The 16705-nt window shown below is 48.6% G+C and overlaps 1 protein-coding gene across 1 annotated transcript in view; it reads right to left on the reverse strand.

The window, feature by feature from the left end:
- SDK1 (sidekick cell adhesion molecule 1) overlaps positions 1–16705 on the reverse strand; it is an 824383-nt gene that overhangs the window by 191589 nt on the left and 616089 nt on the right. Inside the window, exon 16 of the mRNA XM_036826800.1 lies at positions 13312–13448. Within this exon, the coding sequence (XP_036682695.1) occupies positions 13312–13448 (137 nt within the window). The remainder of the gene's footprint in view (positions 1–13311; positions 13449–16705) is intronic.

Genomic DNA, 16705 nt, shown 5'->3' on the forward strand with positions numbered 1-16705 from the left:
AGTTACCTGTGGCCGGTACGAGCTTCCCCATTCCCACCCGAGAAACGGAGGCACGGACTATGGCCTGATCTCTCCACCTCGTGGAAACTCCCGGATAAGCCCAATGTTGTTCTTTTGACTTCTTGTAGCTGCTTCGCATTAAAGCAAGGAAGCCGAGGGCTCGGTCACAGAGATGATTCAGAAGAGGAGCTATTCTCTTGGACCGTGGCCTCCGAGGGTCCAGCAAGGTCACACTCATCAGACACTCTCCTTTCCCGCCCTGGGCTGGCTGTGTAGACGCTGAATGCAAGTGCTCTGGGTTTCTGAGGCCGATAGTGCACCCTCAGGACAGGGGCCACAGAGAACGCGACCCTAGGCACAAACTCAGTCACAGCCCCCGACGTTTACCAAGCCTGACCCACATCAACAGCAGCAAGCTGAGAACAGGCGCCTGGCGGGATGGGACGTGAGGAGAGGGCGCTTCACCTCAGCGGGCTCCCTCCCCCAAACCCCAAACTCCAGTCTAGCCATGAGAGAACGCGCTGACAAACCCCAATGGAGTGGCATCCTACAAAACGCCTGACCTGCCTCCTCAGAGCTGCCACCGTCATCAACACCAGGGTAAGTCTGAGACACTGCCCGGCCAAGAGGAGCCCAAGGAGACGCCGCCCCTGAATGTGATGCGGCGCTGGATGGGAGCCTAGGACAGAGAAAGGTATCTGCGGAACGCTGAGGAAACCCGAATAAAGCATGGCCTTCAGGTAACAACCACAGGCCAATATTAGTTCACTGATTGCGACAAATGTCCCCCACAAAGGCAAGATGTTAATGAGAGGGGCAACCGAGCATGGGGTCCAGGGAGCCCTCTATCTCCACAATTATCCTGTAAACCAAAAAGTGTTCTAAATAAAACGTTTATCGAGGGGGGAAAAGGCCAGTCAGTTAATGGGTCGGCGGGACCAGGAGGAGAGGGGCAGGTGCGGGGCCTGCACTGGAGTCCCCTGGTGTCCTGCGCGAGAAGAGATCGGGGCTGGTGTATGAGGACACCAGGCGTGCATGGCGCTCACCAGCTGGACACGGAAAGCCCGGATTTAAGCCACTGGGATTCTTCTGGGGTCGGAGCTCTGGAGGGCGGGCTGTCCCAGACGTGGCTCACGGGAACCTCTCGTGTTTGGGGACCTGCTGCCTTTGGGTGGAGTGAAAACAAGGGGCCGGGACCTCCACGGGCTGCAAACAGCGGTCACCCAATGCCCTCCCGGTGGACCCTGTGCCCCCTCCAGAGGGACCTTGAGCTCTTGGCCCCCGTCTGCGCTGGCCCTGCCCAAGGTCCCAGCAGGGGTACTTTCAGGTTTGAATGGTTTTTCTTAACCAAAGCTCCAAAATTACATAAACTATAAAACCTGGGTCTGTCCTGAGAACTGTACATCCATAGAGTAATACAAAAAGGTAAATATTATTTTTATACATATACACACATATATCTGTATGTATTTCGCAAAAAAAGTAATATAAGTTCATTAACAAAAATTTTCTGTTGCAAGTAAAGAGTAGGAGAGAAACATGAAACAAAACAAGTACAGGTCAATATTACAGTTGTGTTCTAAACCATTCTCATGATTTTTCAAGTGCTTTGTGTAATTATTTTCAAGTTTTTCAGAGACTCTGACCTATACTTCAGTGTTCAGCTGAACGAGTTATTGAAATTAGTTTGGCGGGATGAATAACATTCGCTTCTCTATACTAAAGCACCCTCAGATTACTGTCATCGTGTCAACAGAGACACAGTGTCAAAGCCCAGACACACAAATAATCTCGACCTCCACAGAGTGAGGCCGCTCGGGGGGAGGCTGTGGACTGGGTCCCCACTCCCAGCCACTCATCTGCTCCGCGCGGACGGGAAAACCCAGAGGCTAGCACACCCAGGGCTACGGAGCAGCCTCTCTTGGTTTATTCATAGCTCATCTGGACATTAAAAAGAGAAGCCCAGATAATAGCAAGCTCTGCAAGGTTAAATGAGATCCTTCTGCAGGATTCCGGATAAAAAATTATTAAAAGAATGAAAGGAATATAATTTGTAGTGACACTTTAGAATTTCAAGCTTGAGCTGGCAGAAATAACATTTTTAGAATAGACCGTACTCTTGAGAGAAGACCATGAGGTCTTCCATGGTTCTGCTGAGGCATTAAACATACCTAAAATGAGCGAATCGAAACACAATTTTGAAAGGATGTTGTGACCCAGACCTACTCATGGAATCATGGGGGAGAAGACTGAGGTCACAGGAGGGACAGGCCACTCCGCTAAGGATGGATGGGGTGAGAGACTCAGACTAGTCAGACAGCGTCACTGGACCAGGAGAAGGAGCAGGAGAAGTGGGCGGGTACTTTCCTTTCTCTGCTGTATCTGTCTTTAGAGAAACAATAAAAGTCTGTGGGGTTAGAGTTACAATGTACCAAGTTTTGCCTTAAGAGTTAAGAACAAAAGAGTTGAGCATTTAAGGAACTAAATGAAATTCTCTGCTAAGGACTGTGGCCCGAGTGATGCCAAGAACAGGCTTTGAGACCTTCGGCTGTTCACATCCAAGGGACTGGGCTCCGCTGTTCACATCCAAGGGACTGGGCCTCCTGAGCTGTTGGTAAGACACCAAATGTGCCCCAGGCGTGGGCTCACGCGGCGACACAGTCCTGGGAGGAGTGTGGTCCCTGAACTGGAGAAGCCGTTTGCATCAGAGGAGACACTGGCCAGAGAGGTTGGACATGGGCACTGGACGATTGCAGAAGCGGAGGGCAACTCAGCCTGGGGCAGGAGACAAGTCTTGGTGGCAGGGAGCCCCACGTGGTGGGCTGGGGACAGGTCCGACCTCGGCTGGCCGGCGACCTGGTGGAAGCAGCTGAGCTGGCCTCGGGGAAGACACGCGGCAGGGGCCACTCTGCTCTGCACCGGGCGTCCCCACGCAGGAAGCCGCGTCCGTCTGGGGGATGGGCTTGGGAAGGCAAGGGCCCGCAGGGGCTGTGCGGCCCTTCGGCTGCCCCGCCCACCTCCTCATCTTGCCCGAGGGCAGGGAGCCAAGGGGGCAGGACCCCAAACCCCCCGCCTGAGCCCCTCTCTGGGCCCAGGATACAGCAACGTGACAGGGAATGTCCGTGACGCGCGCTGTCTTCCTGGATGGATTTTAAAATGGGAGCAAGTGCTTTTAATGTGAGGTTCAACATGCAAAAACCCACAGAAAAGTGAGCGAAGGCCGAAACCACTTCCTCACACTCTGAGGCTTTTAGCCAGTACCTGCGTGAGATGTGTTTCAAAGACAGATGAAAACGATTTGAAGCATAAAGAACAAAGTCTCTTTGCCACTTTGGCAAGCAAAACAGCACAAAGCCCAGCGTCAGCTCTGAAGCACCTAAGGGCGAGGCGGGAGAGGGCGTCTCACATGCTCACTGGGGAGGGGGCTGGCGGGCTGACGGCAGGAGAGCGAGCCAAGCTGCAGGGTCTCCCTGGGGCGGGGGGCCTCCTCACCTCCCCCAGGACGCCCGGAGGGGCGCAGGCTTCGGGGCCTCTGAGAACCTTCTCCAGAAGCCAGTCTTGGACCAGCAGGTGACACAAGAAGCCCAGCTCGAGAAGGGTGTCGGCACCAGAATGTTCCATGCTCCAGGAAAGACAAACTGCCCTGGGCCGTCGTTACCCAAAGCCCCAAACATCATCTCAGACTCAGCAAGCGCCGGGACCACCGCCTCGCAGGGCGCTTCCCGTTCCCGGCCGTCCTCGGCCCCCTCTTTCCGGAAATTCACTCACCGGTTCAGAATAAGGGCCCTCCCCGCACCAGGCCCCGGGCCCCTGCCCTCTGCCGCCAGGATGAGAGCTGCCCGCACAGCACCGCCGGCCCAGCTCCGCGGGTCCAGCTGCCGGGCTCCGCTTCCACGCGGTGCTGCAGTGGCGCTGCACGGCCCTCTGCGCTCGCCCCTCGCTCTGGCAGCATTCTGTCCTGCGTGAGTGTGTGTGTGTGTGTGTGTGTGTGTGTGTGTGTGTGTGTGTGGCGAGACAGAAAGAGAGACCTCCTGCTGTTAAAGACCTTCTAGAGTGAAATATGCATAAACTGGATGATGAAATGAAAATGAAAGATAACAAATCCAAAATCACTAAGGAGAAGAAGCCAGAGCGCCGTTCTAACACCTGGGTGACTTCGGAAGCTCAGCTAAGCGCTCGGTTTAGCTTTGGGTTCCCTGTTGACTAAGGGAACAAAGCAACGCTCTGGATGTGGGGTTTCAAAGGAAGCCGCTAAGTCGCCCGGGAGAACCAGCCGCCTCTTGACAGCAGTGCTGCCTGCGGTGTGGACTTCTCCACGTGTCAGAGGCAGCCAAGGTGCAGAGGACGCAGAAACGTCCTTCCGACCTGACAGTCCTCGCACATCTTTGGAAAGGACGAAGAAAGGTATTAACTTATGGAAGACAGTGTTTCTTTCCAAGCTAAGGAAAAAGACATTGATTTCAAGTCTGAGGCTCGGGAACCTCATAATGATGGCCAAGTCCCTCAGAGTCAGCTCGGAAACCTGTCCAGAGGCGGGACCTTGGGAGTTCACGGCAGACCTGCGAGCCTACAGGGTATTCATATAGTGAATTCTCCTGCATAAATCGTAGGGTATTGCTAAGTGGAATTAAAAAAAAACACAAACTTGCTTAGAAAGAAGAAACAACCCTACATATATTTTAAAAACCCTAAGAACCAGGCATGGGAGGAACGTATTACATGATGAGAAACGGCTGTTTCAAATCAGTATCGTGTTCATTTATATAAAGTTCAGATAGAAGTCGGAAGAGTGCTTGCCTTTGAAGGAGGAAGACTGGAAAGGGACACAGGGAACTTTCTGAAATGTTGAAAATGTTTTGCATCTTGTTTAAAGTATGAGCTACATGCTGTATATATATTTGTCAAAACTCAATAAGCCAAAAAATAAAATAAATAAATAAATTAAAAAAAAAAAAAACAAAAAACTCAATAAACAACAAAAATATCAATATCATACATAACAGTAAAATCTTCGTAGACATCCCATTGAGATCAGATAAACAACGACTATGCCAATTACCTTTACTTTTTAAAATTATTCTGACCAACCCAGTAAGATATAAAAGCAAAAGGAGGGCTTCCCTGGTGGGGCAGTGGTTAAGAATCTGCCTGCCAATGCAGGGACACAGGTTCGAGCCCTGGTCCAGGAAAATCCCACATGCCGTGAAGCAACAAAGCCTGTGTGCCACAACTACTGAGCCTGTGCTCTAGAACCCGCGAGCCACAACTACTGAGCCCGCGTGCCACAACTACTGAAGCCCGCGTGGCTAGAGCCTGCGCTCCGCAACAAGAGAAGCCACTGCAATGAGAAGCCCTCACACTGCAACGAAAAGTAGGCCACCGCTCGCCGCAACTAGAGAAAGCCCACGCACAGCAACGAAGACCCAACGCAGCCAAAAAAAGTACATAAATAAGAGGACTAACATAAATTATTAAAAAAAAAAAAAGCAAAAGGAAACAAAACATTTTTACTATTTGGAGAAGATACGATTGTCTACCTTGAAAACTAAAAGGATCAACTGAAAAATATTTATAATAATAATAAATACCTAAACATCAATAGCTTTCCTATGTTTCAACAATGAATAACTCTTTAGAAGATGAAATGGAAAGAAAATCCTATTTACAGTAGCAATAAGACAAAATCTTAGGGTAACTGTAACAAATAAAGTATAGAACCTATGGGTATAAACCTGCAAACTTCACTAAGCAATATAAAAAAATAGCTGAAGAAATGGAGAAGCATATTATTTTTCTGGATGGGAAGCCAGAATCACCAAGAAGTCAGTTCTCATAAAACTTATCATAGGTTTAACATGATTAAAAAGTCAATGTGATGATTTTCAAAATTTGACAAAATAATTCCAGTTTTTTTCTGGAAGACTAAACAGGTGACAAGAACTAACAAAAATTCTGAAAAGATGAGGGGAATGCTTTATCAGTTATTAAAACATATTTTGGGACTAAAGCAATCAAAATATTATAGAACTGGCAGATAATCAGGTGATGAATCAATGGGTCCAAACAAACTCCACAGACTTTTACATAAACAGGTCCCCTTAATATATGAAAAAGGCACTTCATAAATAAATGGATTATTTGATAAGTCATGCTGAAAAAAATGGGGTCATTTGGAAAAAATAAAAGGTCAGACTACTTACATCTAAATTCCAGATGAATTAAAGAGTTAAATGTATTAAACCTTAAAGGTTTACAAACAAGATGAAAACTTATAAAAATATATGTTATGCTTGATAGTGTTGAAATATCCAAACATAAAAGTGATGAAAGAAATCATAAAGGAAAACATCAGTAGATTTACTACACAATAAACCCTTCTGTATGTCAAAAAGTAATACACCAAAATTAAGAGTAAAAAAACAAATTGAAAAAATTCTTGTCACAAATGACGGAAAAAACCCTAAGGCCTTGATAGAAAAGTAGGGGAAAGGAAACTGACAGATCATAGCAGGGGAAGTACAAAAAGCAACCAACTTGGAAAAATGTGTTCAGCAGGACCAGAAATCAAAGAATGAAAGTAAAATAACTGTAAGACCTGAACTCAAGGCTCAGAGCCATAAATCTTCTCAATGAAAACACAGGGAAATATCTTTGCAAACTTGGAGTAGGAAAAAATTATTAAAGAGTTTCCTTCCAGATATTTTGCTTAGTTTTGGTATCCTGCCTGTGCTGATTCTCTAAGGGCCCACTTTGCCTGCTGGGCAAATCAGCACGGCTGCCCTGAATGTGCAAGCAGGAGTCTGGGGACAGCACTTCCTGGAGATGACCGAGGACAGTTCCCAGAGGAGGTGCTACAAAGGAGCCGGCGGAAGACGGAAGGGCAGGACTGGGGAGCCGAGCAAAGGCGCAGTGGCGCCCTTGGGTGCGCTCAGGGAGCTCCGAGCAGAGCCCTGATGCTGAAGCACGAAAAGCACAGCAACGAGTGGCTGGAGACAAATCTGGAGAGGCAGGCGGGGGTCAGGTGATCAATGGCGCTATATGTGTGCAAATAAGCCTGGAATCTACTCTCTAAGCAGTAAGGGTTTCTATGCAAGAAGGAATTAGGGCTGGCAATCTGGTTAGAAGGTGGCCTGGGACTAGTCTCCGGGCTGTTGGAAGCACAAGCACATTTGGGGGAACCCGAGGCTCCCTGCCCAGCCCGGATGCGACGCCTGCTCTAGGGGCCTCTGCAGGGCTTCAAGCGGGGTGTGCACTCCACAGACGTGCAGAGAACGTGGGGACTCCTGGGCGGAGGGTCTGAGGAGGCCAGGTGGGTGGGATTGCATGACGGGCCAGAGCCAGTCAGGGACAGGGGTGCTGAAATGCGGAGGGGCAGTGGATGAGACAAGACACTTACGAGGTAAAACCAACCCAAAGGGACGTACTGATGTCTTCGAGGGGGGCAGGAATGACGTCTCTGTCTCTAACCTGGGAAACTTCGGGGGAGGGTGATGAGGTCTACTTTGACAGTTTGAGTTTGGTGAACCTGGGGACGTCTAGGTGGGGACGTCTAGGTGGAGCCGTCTACATGAACCTGAGGTCTGGGTTGGAAGCACATGACGGGGAGCTGCAGCCCGTGGTGGGAGGTGACCCTCGGGGAAGGGATCACTGGGGGAAACGTGGGGAGAGAAGACCAGTGTCCTGAGCAAGGAAAACCAAGGGACACCAACACTGTAAGGGCAGGACTGGAAATTGAAGTCAGATGAGTCAGAGAAAATGGTCCAAGAGACAAAAGACTGAGACGTAAGAATGAGGAGGGAGATGGAAGTCAAGCCCAGGGAGCAGGGTTGTAAGTGGAGGGGTGAAGAGAGCATGGGATGCAGAGACGTCCCGGAGGAGGGGACCGAAAAGCGCTGGCTGGGTCTGTCCTGTGGAAGCGATGCTACGGCTTTGGCAGAGAGCAGCAGATGGCATGAGGGGTGGAGATGACTCTCCTCTGAGGCAGAAGGAGGCAGGAGGGGGGGAGGGGGGGCTTGAAGACGGAGGGCCGAGGGATTCAGCGACGGAGCCAGGTCCTGGAGGGTGTGGCCGCAGAGGACCAAGCACACGGGGGGCGGGTTGCTTTCCACACATGTGGGATCATAGGGAGTATTTTTATTCTTTGTGCTGTAAGTAATTTCTAAATTTTTTATTAATGAGCATATATAACTTTAATAACAAATTACAAAGGTATTTTTAATATTTTAATTAAATTTAAATATTATAAGGTATAAAGCTATGAACACTCATATCTGTTAAAAACTAACAGTAGAACTAAACAAGATGAAATATTCTGAAATTTTCATGTAAGTATGCTTGTTACCTGCAATGACTTAACAGGAGTCACGTGCTAAGATTTAAATAAATTAATGGGGAAAAGACTTACTTTTTCTAAGTGGTCAAAGACCAAGCTTATTCTATTTTAGCAGTAAAATGCCTTAGTTAAACTCATGAAAACAGGGAAGGGCTTGGTTTGAGAATTAGTCTGAGATACAGAGATGGCCCTCCCCAAATGTCAGTTATCGTGGAAGCTTGTGGCACGTGCTGCCTTAGATGAGTCTGTGGGTTTCTAACACTGTAGGATGCCGATGCACTTGTGTTAAAGGATACATTTTTAAAAAGGGAAAATCATGGTTCTCATCCAAATATAAAATGAGCATGTGTCAAAGATTTTAGTTGTCATTAATTAATGAGGGAACCAGTAAGATGTTACAGTGTATCAAAAGAGAATTTGAACCACGCACACACATACGACAATGAGGAATGCCAAAATGAATTTACAAATAGATGCAAAACTGACCAATAGCTACAGAGCAATAACTAACTACTGCAATAACCACTTATAACCAGGGCACAATTCATTTGCATCTCTATGGACAAGAATTATTTGCAGCACTACAAGTTTTCTATAATCTAGAGTTGTAAAAATAGCTCAAAAACAATGAAAAGTGCAGGCCGCCAAAGCATCAGGTAACCCTGAAGGCTGCTTGATGAGACACCCAGTGACCTGCTTTTGGGTCCACTTCAGAGTCCATCACAAGTTTTTTCTGGCAATCTCCCCCTTGTGATCATAATAATCTTAAAGAAAGATTATTCTTAATTAAACTCAACAAATATTTTAGAGAATAGGCCAAATCCTTTTGCTATGCAACTGAGTTTTCAGCCTGTTTACAGGGTCCCTGCTATGAAGACATCAAGAATCCCTGCTCTCTCTTAACACAGGGATGCCCCTAGGCTCCTCTGGCCACCACTGGGCCTGACCCCTGCTCTCAGCCCAGCAGGCTTGTACCTCGGGCCAGGCCTTGGGACAATGCTGCCCTCTCCAGCCCCTGGCCTCCCACAGAGACGCCTGGGACCAGAGAACTACCGGCTCCACAGAGAGAACTACAGGATGTCTGCAGGGGCCCGCGCTCTCCATAACGGGCTTCAGCTCCGGTCCAGCGCACGGACAAACACTCGGCACAAGCTCCACAGTTCTGCTCCATAAAAGCTCTAAAGAAGCCCTTTCGCAATGGCTGGCACGTTGTGAAGGCAGGTGTTACAAAGCGCCTGCCTCCGCCGCTAATCCCCGCCAGTTTGGTCCCTGCAGGATCCACGGTTTCCAGGAGAATGGCATCCTACTCAGCCTGCCAGGAGGCACTGGCGGCAGCGAGTACCCTGGGTAGCTGGATGAGTGGGCTGTTGGATGGAGCTATTTAGAACCGTCCACTTGCACGCCACTGAGTGTAGGCCAAATACCATCTCCATTTTAGTGTACTTGCAGCTAAGCTGTTTTTTCTGACCATAATTAGCCAGCATGTTCAGCTGCTTCTTAAGGGCACTGGTTCCTAATAAAAATAAAAACCAGATCATTGGCCCAGAAGACAGTGATGGTCTTGCTGTCCGCACATCAGGGAGACGTGCGGCTAATCCACTGATAGCAACACGAAGTGATGCAGCCAAGGCCGCAGACGTGTTTTATACAATTGAAATCAGTATCGGCCCGGAGATAACCATCTCATCCACTTTAGATTCTTTGTGTAATAATCACACTTGGTGCGATCATAACAATAGTGTAGATAGAGTACTCCGGATTCTTCTACACTACTTTTCCTCTGAAGGAAAAGCAGCTGGGCATCAGCCAGCTCCAGGTGGGTCCAGCAGGAGAGCCAGAGGCTGATGAGGGACTAATGACGCCCTCGGTCACTTTCTCAGCATCCTGGCCTGGTCCCCCACATTGGCGTCACCTTGAAAGCCGGCTGTTTCTAAACGCCTCGAGGCTTATGCTCTGGGGCCTTTGCTGACGCTGCCCCTTGTCGTCTGCTGGCCCCGGTCTCCTGGCATGCCTGCCCCTCTGAGGGCGCTGCCCACCTCCCAGCTGGGGCCTCCACACGCCGTCCCCCTACTGAACTCGGGACGTACCCCAGCGGGAGCGCTGTACGTGGCAGGATGTGTTGACGTGTCTGACCAGGTCCCTGCGGTCGGTGCGTTGAGACTGACCATTTCAGCTCTGCGCCCCAGCATCCAGCAGAGTGCCTGGTGCAGAGCAGACGCCCAATCAGGACTTGGTGCTGAATGGACGGATGGACGGATGGATGGATGGATGGATGGAATAAATGACTGCACGTAAGACCTGCTTCTTATTTAGGCAGGATGTCTGACAAAGAACCAGCCGATCATGCAAGTTGTTAAGAAAATAGCTGGTGTGGCATTTTGAAACAATACCTTATTTTACGTAACCTGGGGGCCACAGAGCACTTCCCTTTTGGCAGATGGTAACTGTAACTTGAGTCCATCACTGGGGACTCCACCGGGGACTGACCCAGTTCATCTGGTGAGCGCCTCTGAAGGGCACACAGACAGACCAGTAAAACACGGTCCTGGTCTCAAGGAGATGACACCCAGCGGGGGTCACCTCTGCCAGAGCCCTGATGGAGAGCCTGCTCCTAACAGTTCTCTCCGCACAGATCACGTCAGGTCCCGTTTTGCTTACAGGCCACGTGGCCCTGACATCCTCGGGGAAACCTTAACCGCCCAGAAAAGTTACGTCAATAAATACGGTCAATCCCTCCCCTCTTTGATCAGAGCTGTTGAACTAAAACTAAGATGGGTGTTGGCTGATTTCCATTCACACCCTACCCTCTCCTCGAGGAAAGAGACCAGATCAGGCAACGCAGAGGACCATGGAGAGGGAGCGAGGGCCTGGGCCCCAGGCACCTCAGTCTAAGATATGCTTGGAACCGAAGCCATTGCAGTCAAGGGCGAACATTTAGAAAGCCAGGACATGGAAGTAGAATACTGAAGGGGTTGGGGGAGCCCAATTCAAATAAAGGCAGGTCCACAGAGCGCCTTCCTTTAATCCCCGCAGAGACTGACACCAAAGTGCCATCCTGGGTCCACTTTCACCACAAAGTCGCCGCTAAAGCACAAGAGGGAGGGGTCTGCCCCCTAAAACTTCTCTGCAGTGGCCTGGCCGTCAGGAAGAGCACAGGCTCCAGAGGCTGACAGCTGGGCAGAGTTCCCTCCTCACCTATGACTGCCTGCGACCTTGGGCCAGGGGTTTACGCTCCGCACGTCACTGAGTGACAGGGCCTGCTGTGGTCTGAGCATGTGATGATCAGAAGGGGGACCCATCGTGTGAGAGGAGGCGGGAGAACAGAAGATAATCAGGAGAAACACGTGAGTTCCGTCAACAACCAGACGGAGAGTGCACAGGCCGAGAGAGCTTGGGAAGAGCTGTGGCAGAACCGTAGGCTGCTCTGCCTGAGGAGGTGAGCAGCGCCAAGTCCCTGTGGGGTCTCAGCAGGACAGCCGGTGTGGCTGGGGGGACACTGGGAGAGCAGCACTCCCAGCTGTCCTGAAACAGAGACCACTTATAATAACGTCACGATGAGACCAGCTGCCAGCCCAGGGAAGGTGACCATCGCAAGAGCCCAGCGACCTGTGGTCTGGCCAGCTCCTCCCTGGGGGAGGCCCAGGAAGGAGCCTGGAGTAACGGTGGGATGACAAAGGCAGGAAGCCAGCTTCGGCAGGAAGCAGTTCAATGGAGCTGGTGTGTGGAGCACCCCGGCAAGGGGCCAGGACAGGGGAAGCCTGGCCCTTAGGGAGACATCGTGAAACACGGTGGGTGGCACAGAGCAAAACGCAGTGGCCTGGGAGGCTGCCCGGGGGCTGAGGGGGGTGGGTTCTGCTCCAGGCCCTGCTGAATGCATACGGGGGAGGGAGGATATCGTCCAGTTATATTTTAGGAAGGTCGATGTTTCGGCCTGTGTGAGAACGGTTTGGAAGAGAACAAATGTGGAAGGAGGGGACCAGTTAGAGGCTGTGGCACTTGTCCTGGTGAGAGGGAACCATGCCCTGGAGAGACAGAGAGAGGAGAGCAGGTTCCTGCTATGTCCTAGAACACAGATGGGCAGGGCTGCAGATGCACTGGGGTGGGCGCGGGGTCGGGAGAGGGAAAAAGAAACCCAGGACTATTCCTGGGCTTCTGGCTTGAGTGATACAGGAGTCACCAAGGGGGCAGACACTGAGATTAGAATGGCTGCAGTGATGAGGCGGGGAACAGTTAGGGTTAAAATGTCAAAAGACACAGTTTGAAGAACCTAAGTGGAGGCATCTGTGAGACAACCAGATTAGAGATGCCAACTGCTTATGTGGGTTCCATCTGTGGTCCTGGGGGTCAAAGATCAGGAAAAGACGCCACTGGAAATCACAGGGGTGCACGAGATGTCCTAGGAAGAGGTCCTGGGAGAGCGGAGAGGAGAGACCAGCAGAGGAGAGGAGGGGAGGTGGCCAGGGGGCTGGAGGGAAGTCCAGCGAAGGAGGAGACTGTCTGGTGAAGGATGGTGCCGACCGCCGCCGAGAGGCCGAGGAAGGTGAGGAAGGAGAGGGCCCACTGAGCCCTCAGCAGGACGTCTGCGCCCAAACCGCCAAAACAGGTTAACTATCATTGTTGCTGACCCCCAGACCAGCCCCAGGTGGAGGCACTGTTCATGCGTCTCCAAGTTCGTCCCATGCTGAATCGGGTACCCTTGCTCAGGGCGGCCCCATGGGCACAGCCATCTGGGGCCTCGGCCCAAACCCAGGCTCCCGCAGGAGGCCCTCCAGCCACTCCTCCCGCTGCCCGCCTAGGCTCCCACGCCGCCCTTTAATTTTCCCAAAGCCCGAGCTGTGGTTTTCACTGGAAACTCCGTAGAGCATCGTAAGGTTTTACTAGCTGTTCTGGGTCTGAGCCAGAAGTAAAGGTTAAGGACATCAAGAGCACAGGGAGAAATCTGATTACCGTCCACGGCGCAATGTTGCTTCGTTACTTACTGTTTTCAGACAGCTCCACAATGTAATAAAGAACAGGGCTGTTTCCATCAAAGGGTCGGACCCAGGAGAGCATCACGGTATGGCTGTGGGAAGAATTCAGGCTGGCCAGGAGGTTCTGGGGTGAATGAGGCAGTTCACTTGGATACAAAAGAACAAAAAAAGAAAAGAAAAGAAAACGCACGTCAGAATTGCAGGTTAGCCTCCTGGCTCTTACGTTGCCTGGTCCTTGTGTGCGATGTTTTGAAAATGGAGAACATCAGACACGCCCCGAACACAAATACTAACTACTCCCCGCCCCCAGAAAACCCTTCAGCATTCACAGTGTGTTTTATTTTCCAAACATAATTTGATTTAATCCCTCTAGTAGGGATTAAACAACTAATGACTCTCACTTAAATCGAGTGGGGAGCGCCGATTTTATACAGTAGACTATTTAATTGAGAAAACTTGGTCAACAGTTTGTTTTTACAGCTAGAGGCTGTTAGTGGGAAGGCAGCAAGCCATAGGATAGGAAAAGGCCTGGGAAATATAATTTACTGTGGAAGTTTCCGACACCAGCCATTTGGAGTTACCAGCCAAAATGCCCATATGTGTTCTTGGACAACGGAGCAGCCCCATTACTGAGCCTGCGAGGTTATATTGTCGTCTGTCTTCTGCTGGATAATGGAGATTTGGGAAAAGCACTGGAAGGGAAATGTGGTACAAACACTAACTGGAACCCCACGGAAATAGTAAACAATGCATCAGCAAGGCTATAGAATGGAAACACAAAGCAAATAAATTCTGGAAAGAAGTTACTAACAGAAAGGGTCTTCATTGGGATTTACTGGTGACGAAGCGTCAAAATCCAACTGCATAGTTTCTACCACCGAGGGGTCAGCAACCTTGCAATCATGAGCGGCCCAGCCCGTATTTAACCTTTACATCTCACGCTCCGGGAGCAAGACCCTGTTCTACGGCCATTAAGAACGGCTTCTCCTCCTACAAGGAGTGCTGGGAAAGGGGAGGCCGGGTATCACCCGCTTCACCCACTAACTAGCTTCTGGTCTCTCTTAGACATCAGTGATTGCTAACCCACACAGGTCAGCACAAAAAGCCATAATTATCCTTGATATTTTTAATTTAAAAAATGTACTCATTACACTTTGAAATTTATTAAGCTGTTATGTGCTTGCAGCTACCTAAGAAACACAGCTCTCTCTAACCCACCACACCATTTATAAGCAAACTAATATTTCTAAAATAGACTGCGACTTTATTTATTTATTTATTTATTTAACATCTTTATTGGAGTATAATTGCTTTACAATGGTGTGTTAGTTGCTGCTGTATAACAAAGTGAATCAGCTAGACGTATACATATATACCCATATCTCCTCCCTCTTGCGTCTCCCTCCCATCCTCCCTATCCCACCCCTCTAGGTGGTCACAAAGCACCGAGCTGACCTCCCTGTGCTCTGCGGCTGCTTCCCATTAGCTATCTATTTTACGTTTGGTAGTGTATATGTGTCCATGCCACTCTCTCACTTCGTCCCAGCTTACCCTTCCCTCTCCCAGTGTCCTCAAGTTCATTCTCTACATCTGCGTCTTTATTCCTGTCCTGCCCCTAGGTTCTTCAGAACCATTTTTTTTTTTTTTTTTAGTTTCCATATATATGTATTACCATACAGTATTTGTTTTTCTCTTTCTGACTTACTTCACTCTGTATGACAGACTCTAGGTCCATCCACCTCACTACAAACAACTCAATTTCGTTTCTTTTTATGGCTGAGTAATATTCCATTGTATATATGTGCCACATCTTCTTTATCCATTCATCTGTCGATGGACACTTAGGTTGCTTCCATGTCCTGGCTACTGTAAATCGTGTTGCAATGAAAACTGTGGTACATGACTCTTTTTGAATTATGGTTTTCTCAGGGTATATGCCCAGTAGTGGGATTGCTGGGTCATATGGTAGTTCTATTTTTAGTGTTTTAAGGAACCTCCATACTGTTCCCCATAGTGGCTATATCAATTTACATTCCCACCAACAGGGCAAGAGGGTTCCCTTTCCTCCACATCCTCTCCAGCATTTATGGTCTGTAGATTTTTTGATGATGGCCATTCTGACTGGTGTGAGGTGATACCTCATTGTAGTTTTGATTTTCATTTCTCTAATGATTAGTGACGTTGAGCATCCTTTCATGTGTCTGTTGGCCATCTGTATATCTTCTTTGGAGAAATGTCTATTTAGGTCTTCTGCCCATTTTTGGATTGGGTTGTTTGTTTTTATGATATTGAGCTGCATGAGCTGCTTGTATATTTTGGAGATTAATCCTTTGTCACTTGCTTCGTTTGCAAATATTTTCTCCCATTCTGAGGGTTGTCCTTTCGTCTTGTTTATGGTTTCCTTTGCTGTGCAAAAGCTTTTAAGTTTCATTAGGTCCCATTTGTTTATTTTTGTTTTTATTTCCATTTCTCTAGGAGGTGGGTCAAAAAAGGCCTTGCTGTGATTTATGTCATAGAGTGTTCTGCCTATGTATTCCTCTAAGAGTTTTATAGTGTCTGGCCTTACATTTAGGTCTGTAATCCATTTTGAGTTTTATTTTTGAGTATCGTGTTAGGGAGTGTTCTAATTTCATTCTTTTACATGTAGCTGTCCAGTTTTCCTAGCACCACTTATTGAAGAGGCTGTCTTTTCTCAATTGTATATTCTTGCCTCCTTTATCTAAGATAAGGTGACCATATGTGCATGGGTTTATCTCTGGGCTTTCTATCCTGTTCCGTTGATCTATATGTCCGTTTTTGTGCCAGTACCATACTGTCTTGATTACTGTAGCTTTGTAGTATAGTCTGAAGTCAGGGAGTCTGATTCCTCCAGCTCCATTTTTTCCCCCCCAAGACTGTTTGGCTATTCGGGGTCTTCTGTGTCTCCATACAAATTGTGAAATTTTTTGTTCTAGTTCTGTGTAAAATGCCATTGGTAGTTTGATAGGGATTGCATTGAATCAGTAGATTGCTTTGGGTAGTAGAGTCATCTTCACAGTGTTGATTCTTTCAATCCAAGACATTGATATATCTCTCCATCTGTCTGTATCATCTTTAATTTCTTTCATCAGTGTCATGAAGTTTTCTGCATACAGGTCTTTTGTCTCCTTAGGTAGGTTTATTGCTAGGTATTTTATTCTTTTAGTTGCAATGGTAAATGGGAGTGTTTCCTTAATTTCTCTTTCAGATTTTTCATCATTAGTGTGTAGGAATGCAAGAGATTTCTGTGCATTAATTTTGTATCCTGCTACTTTACCAAATTCATTGATATAGACCTAGTAGTTTTCTGGTAGAATCTTTAGGATTCTCTATGTATAGTATCATGTCATCTGCAAACAGTGACAGTTTCACTTCTTCTTTTCCG

The sequence above is a fragment of the Balaenoptera musculus genome, chromosome 15, assembly GCF_009873245.2.
Source record: "Balaenoptera musculus isolate JJ_BM4_2016_0621 chromosome 15, mBalMus1.pri.v3, whole genome shotgun sequence".
In the NCBI taxonomy this organism is placed as follows: Eukaryota; Metazoa; Chordata; class Mammalia; order Artiodactyla; family Balaenopteridae; genus Balaenoptera; species Balaenoptera musculus.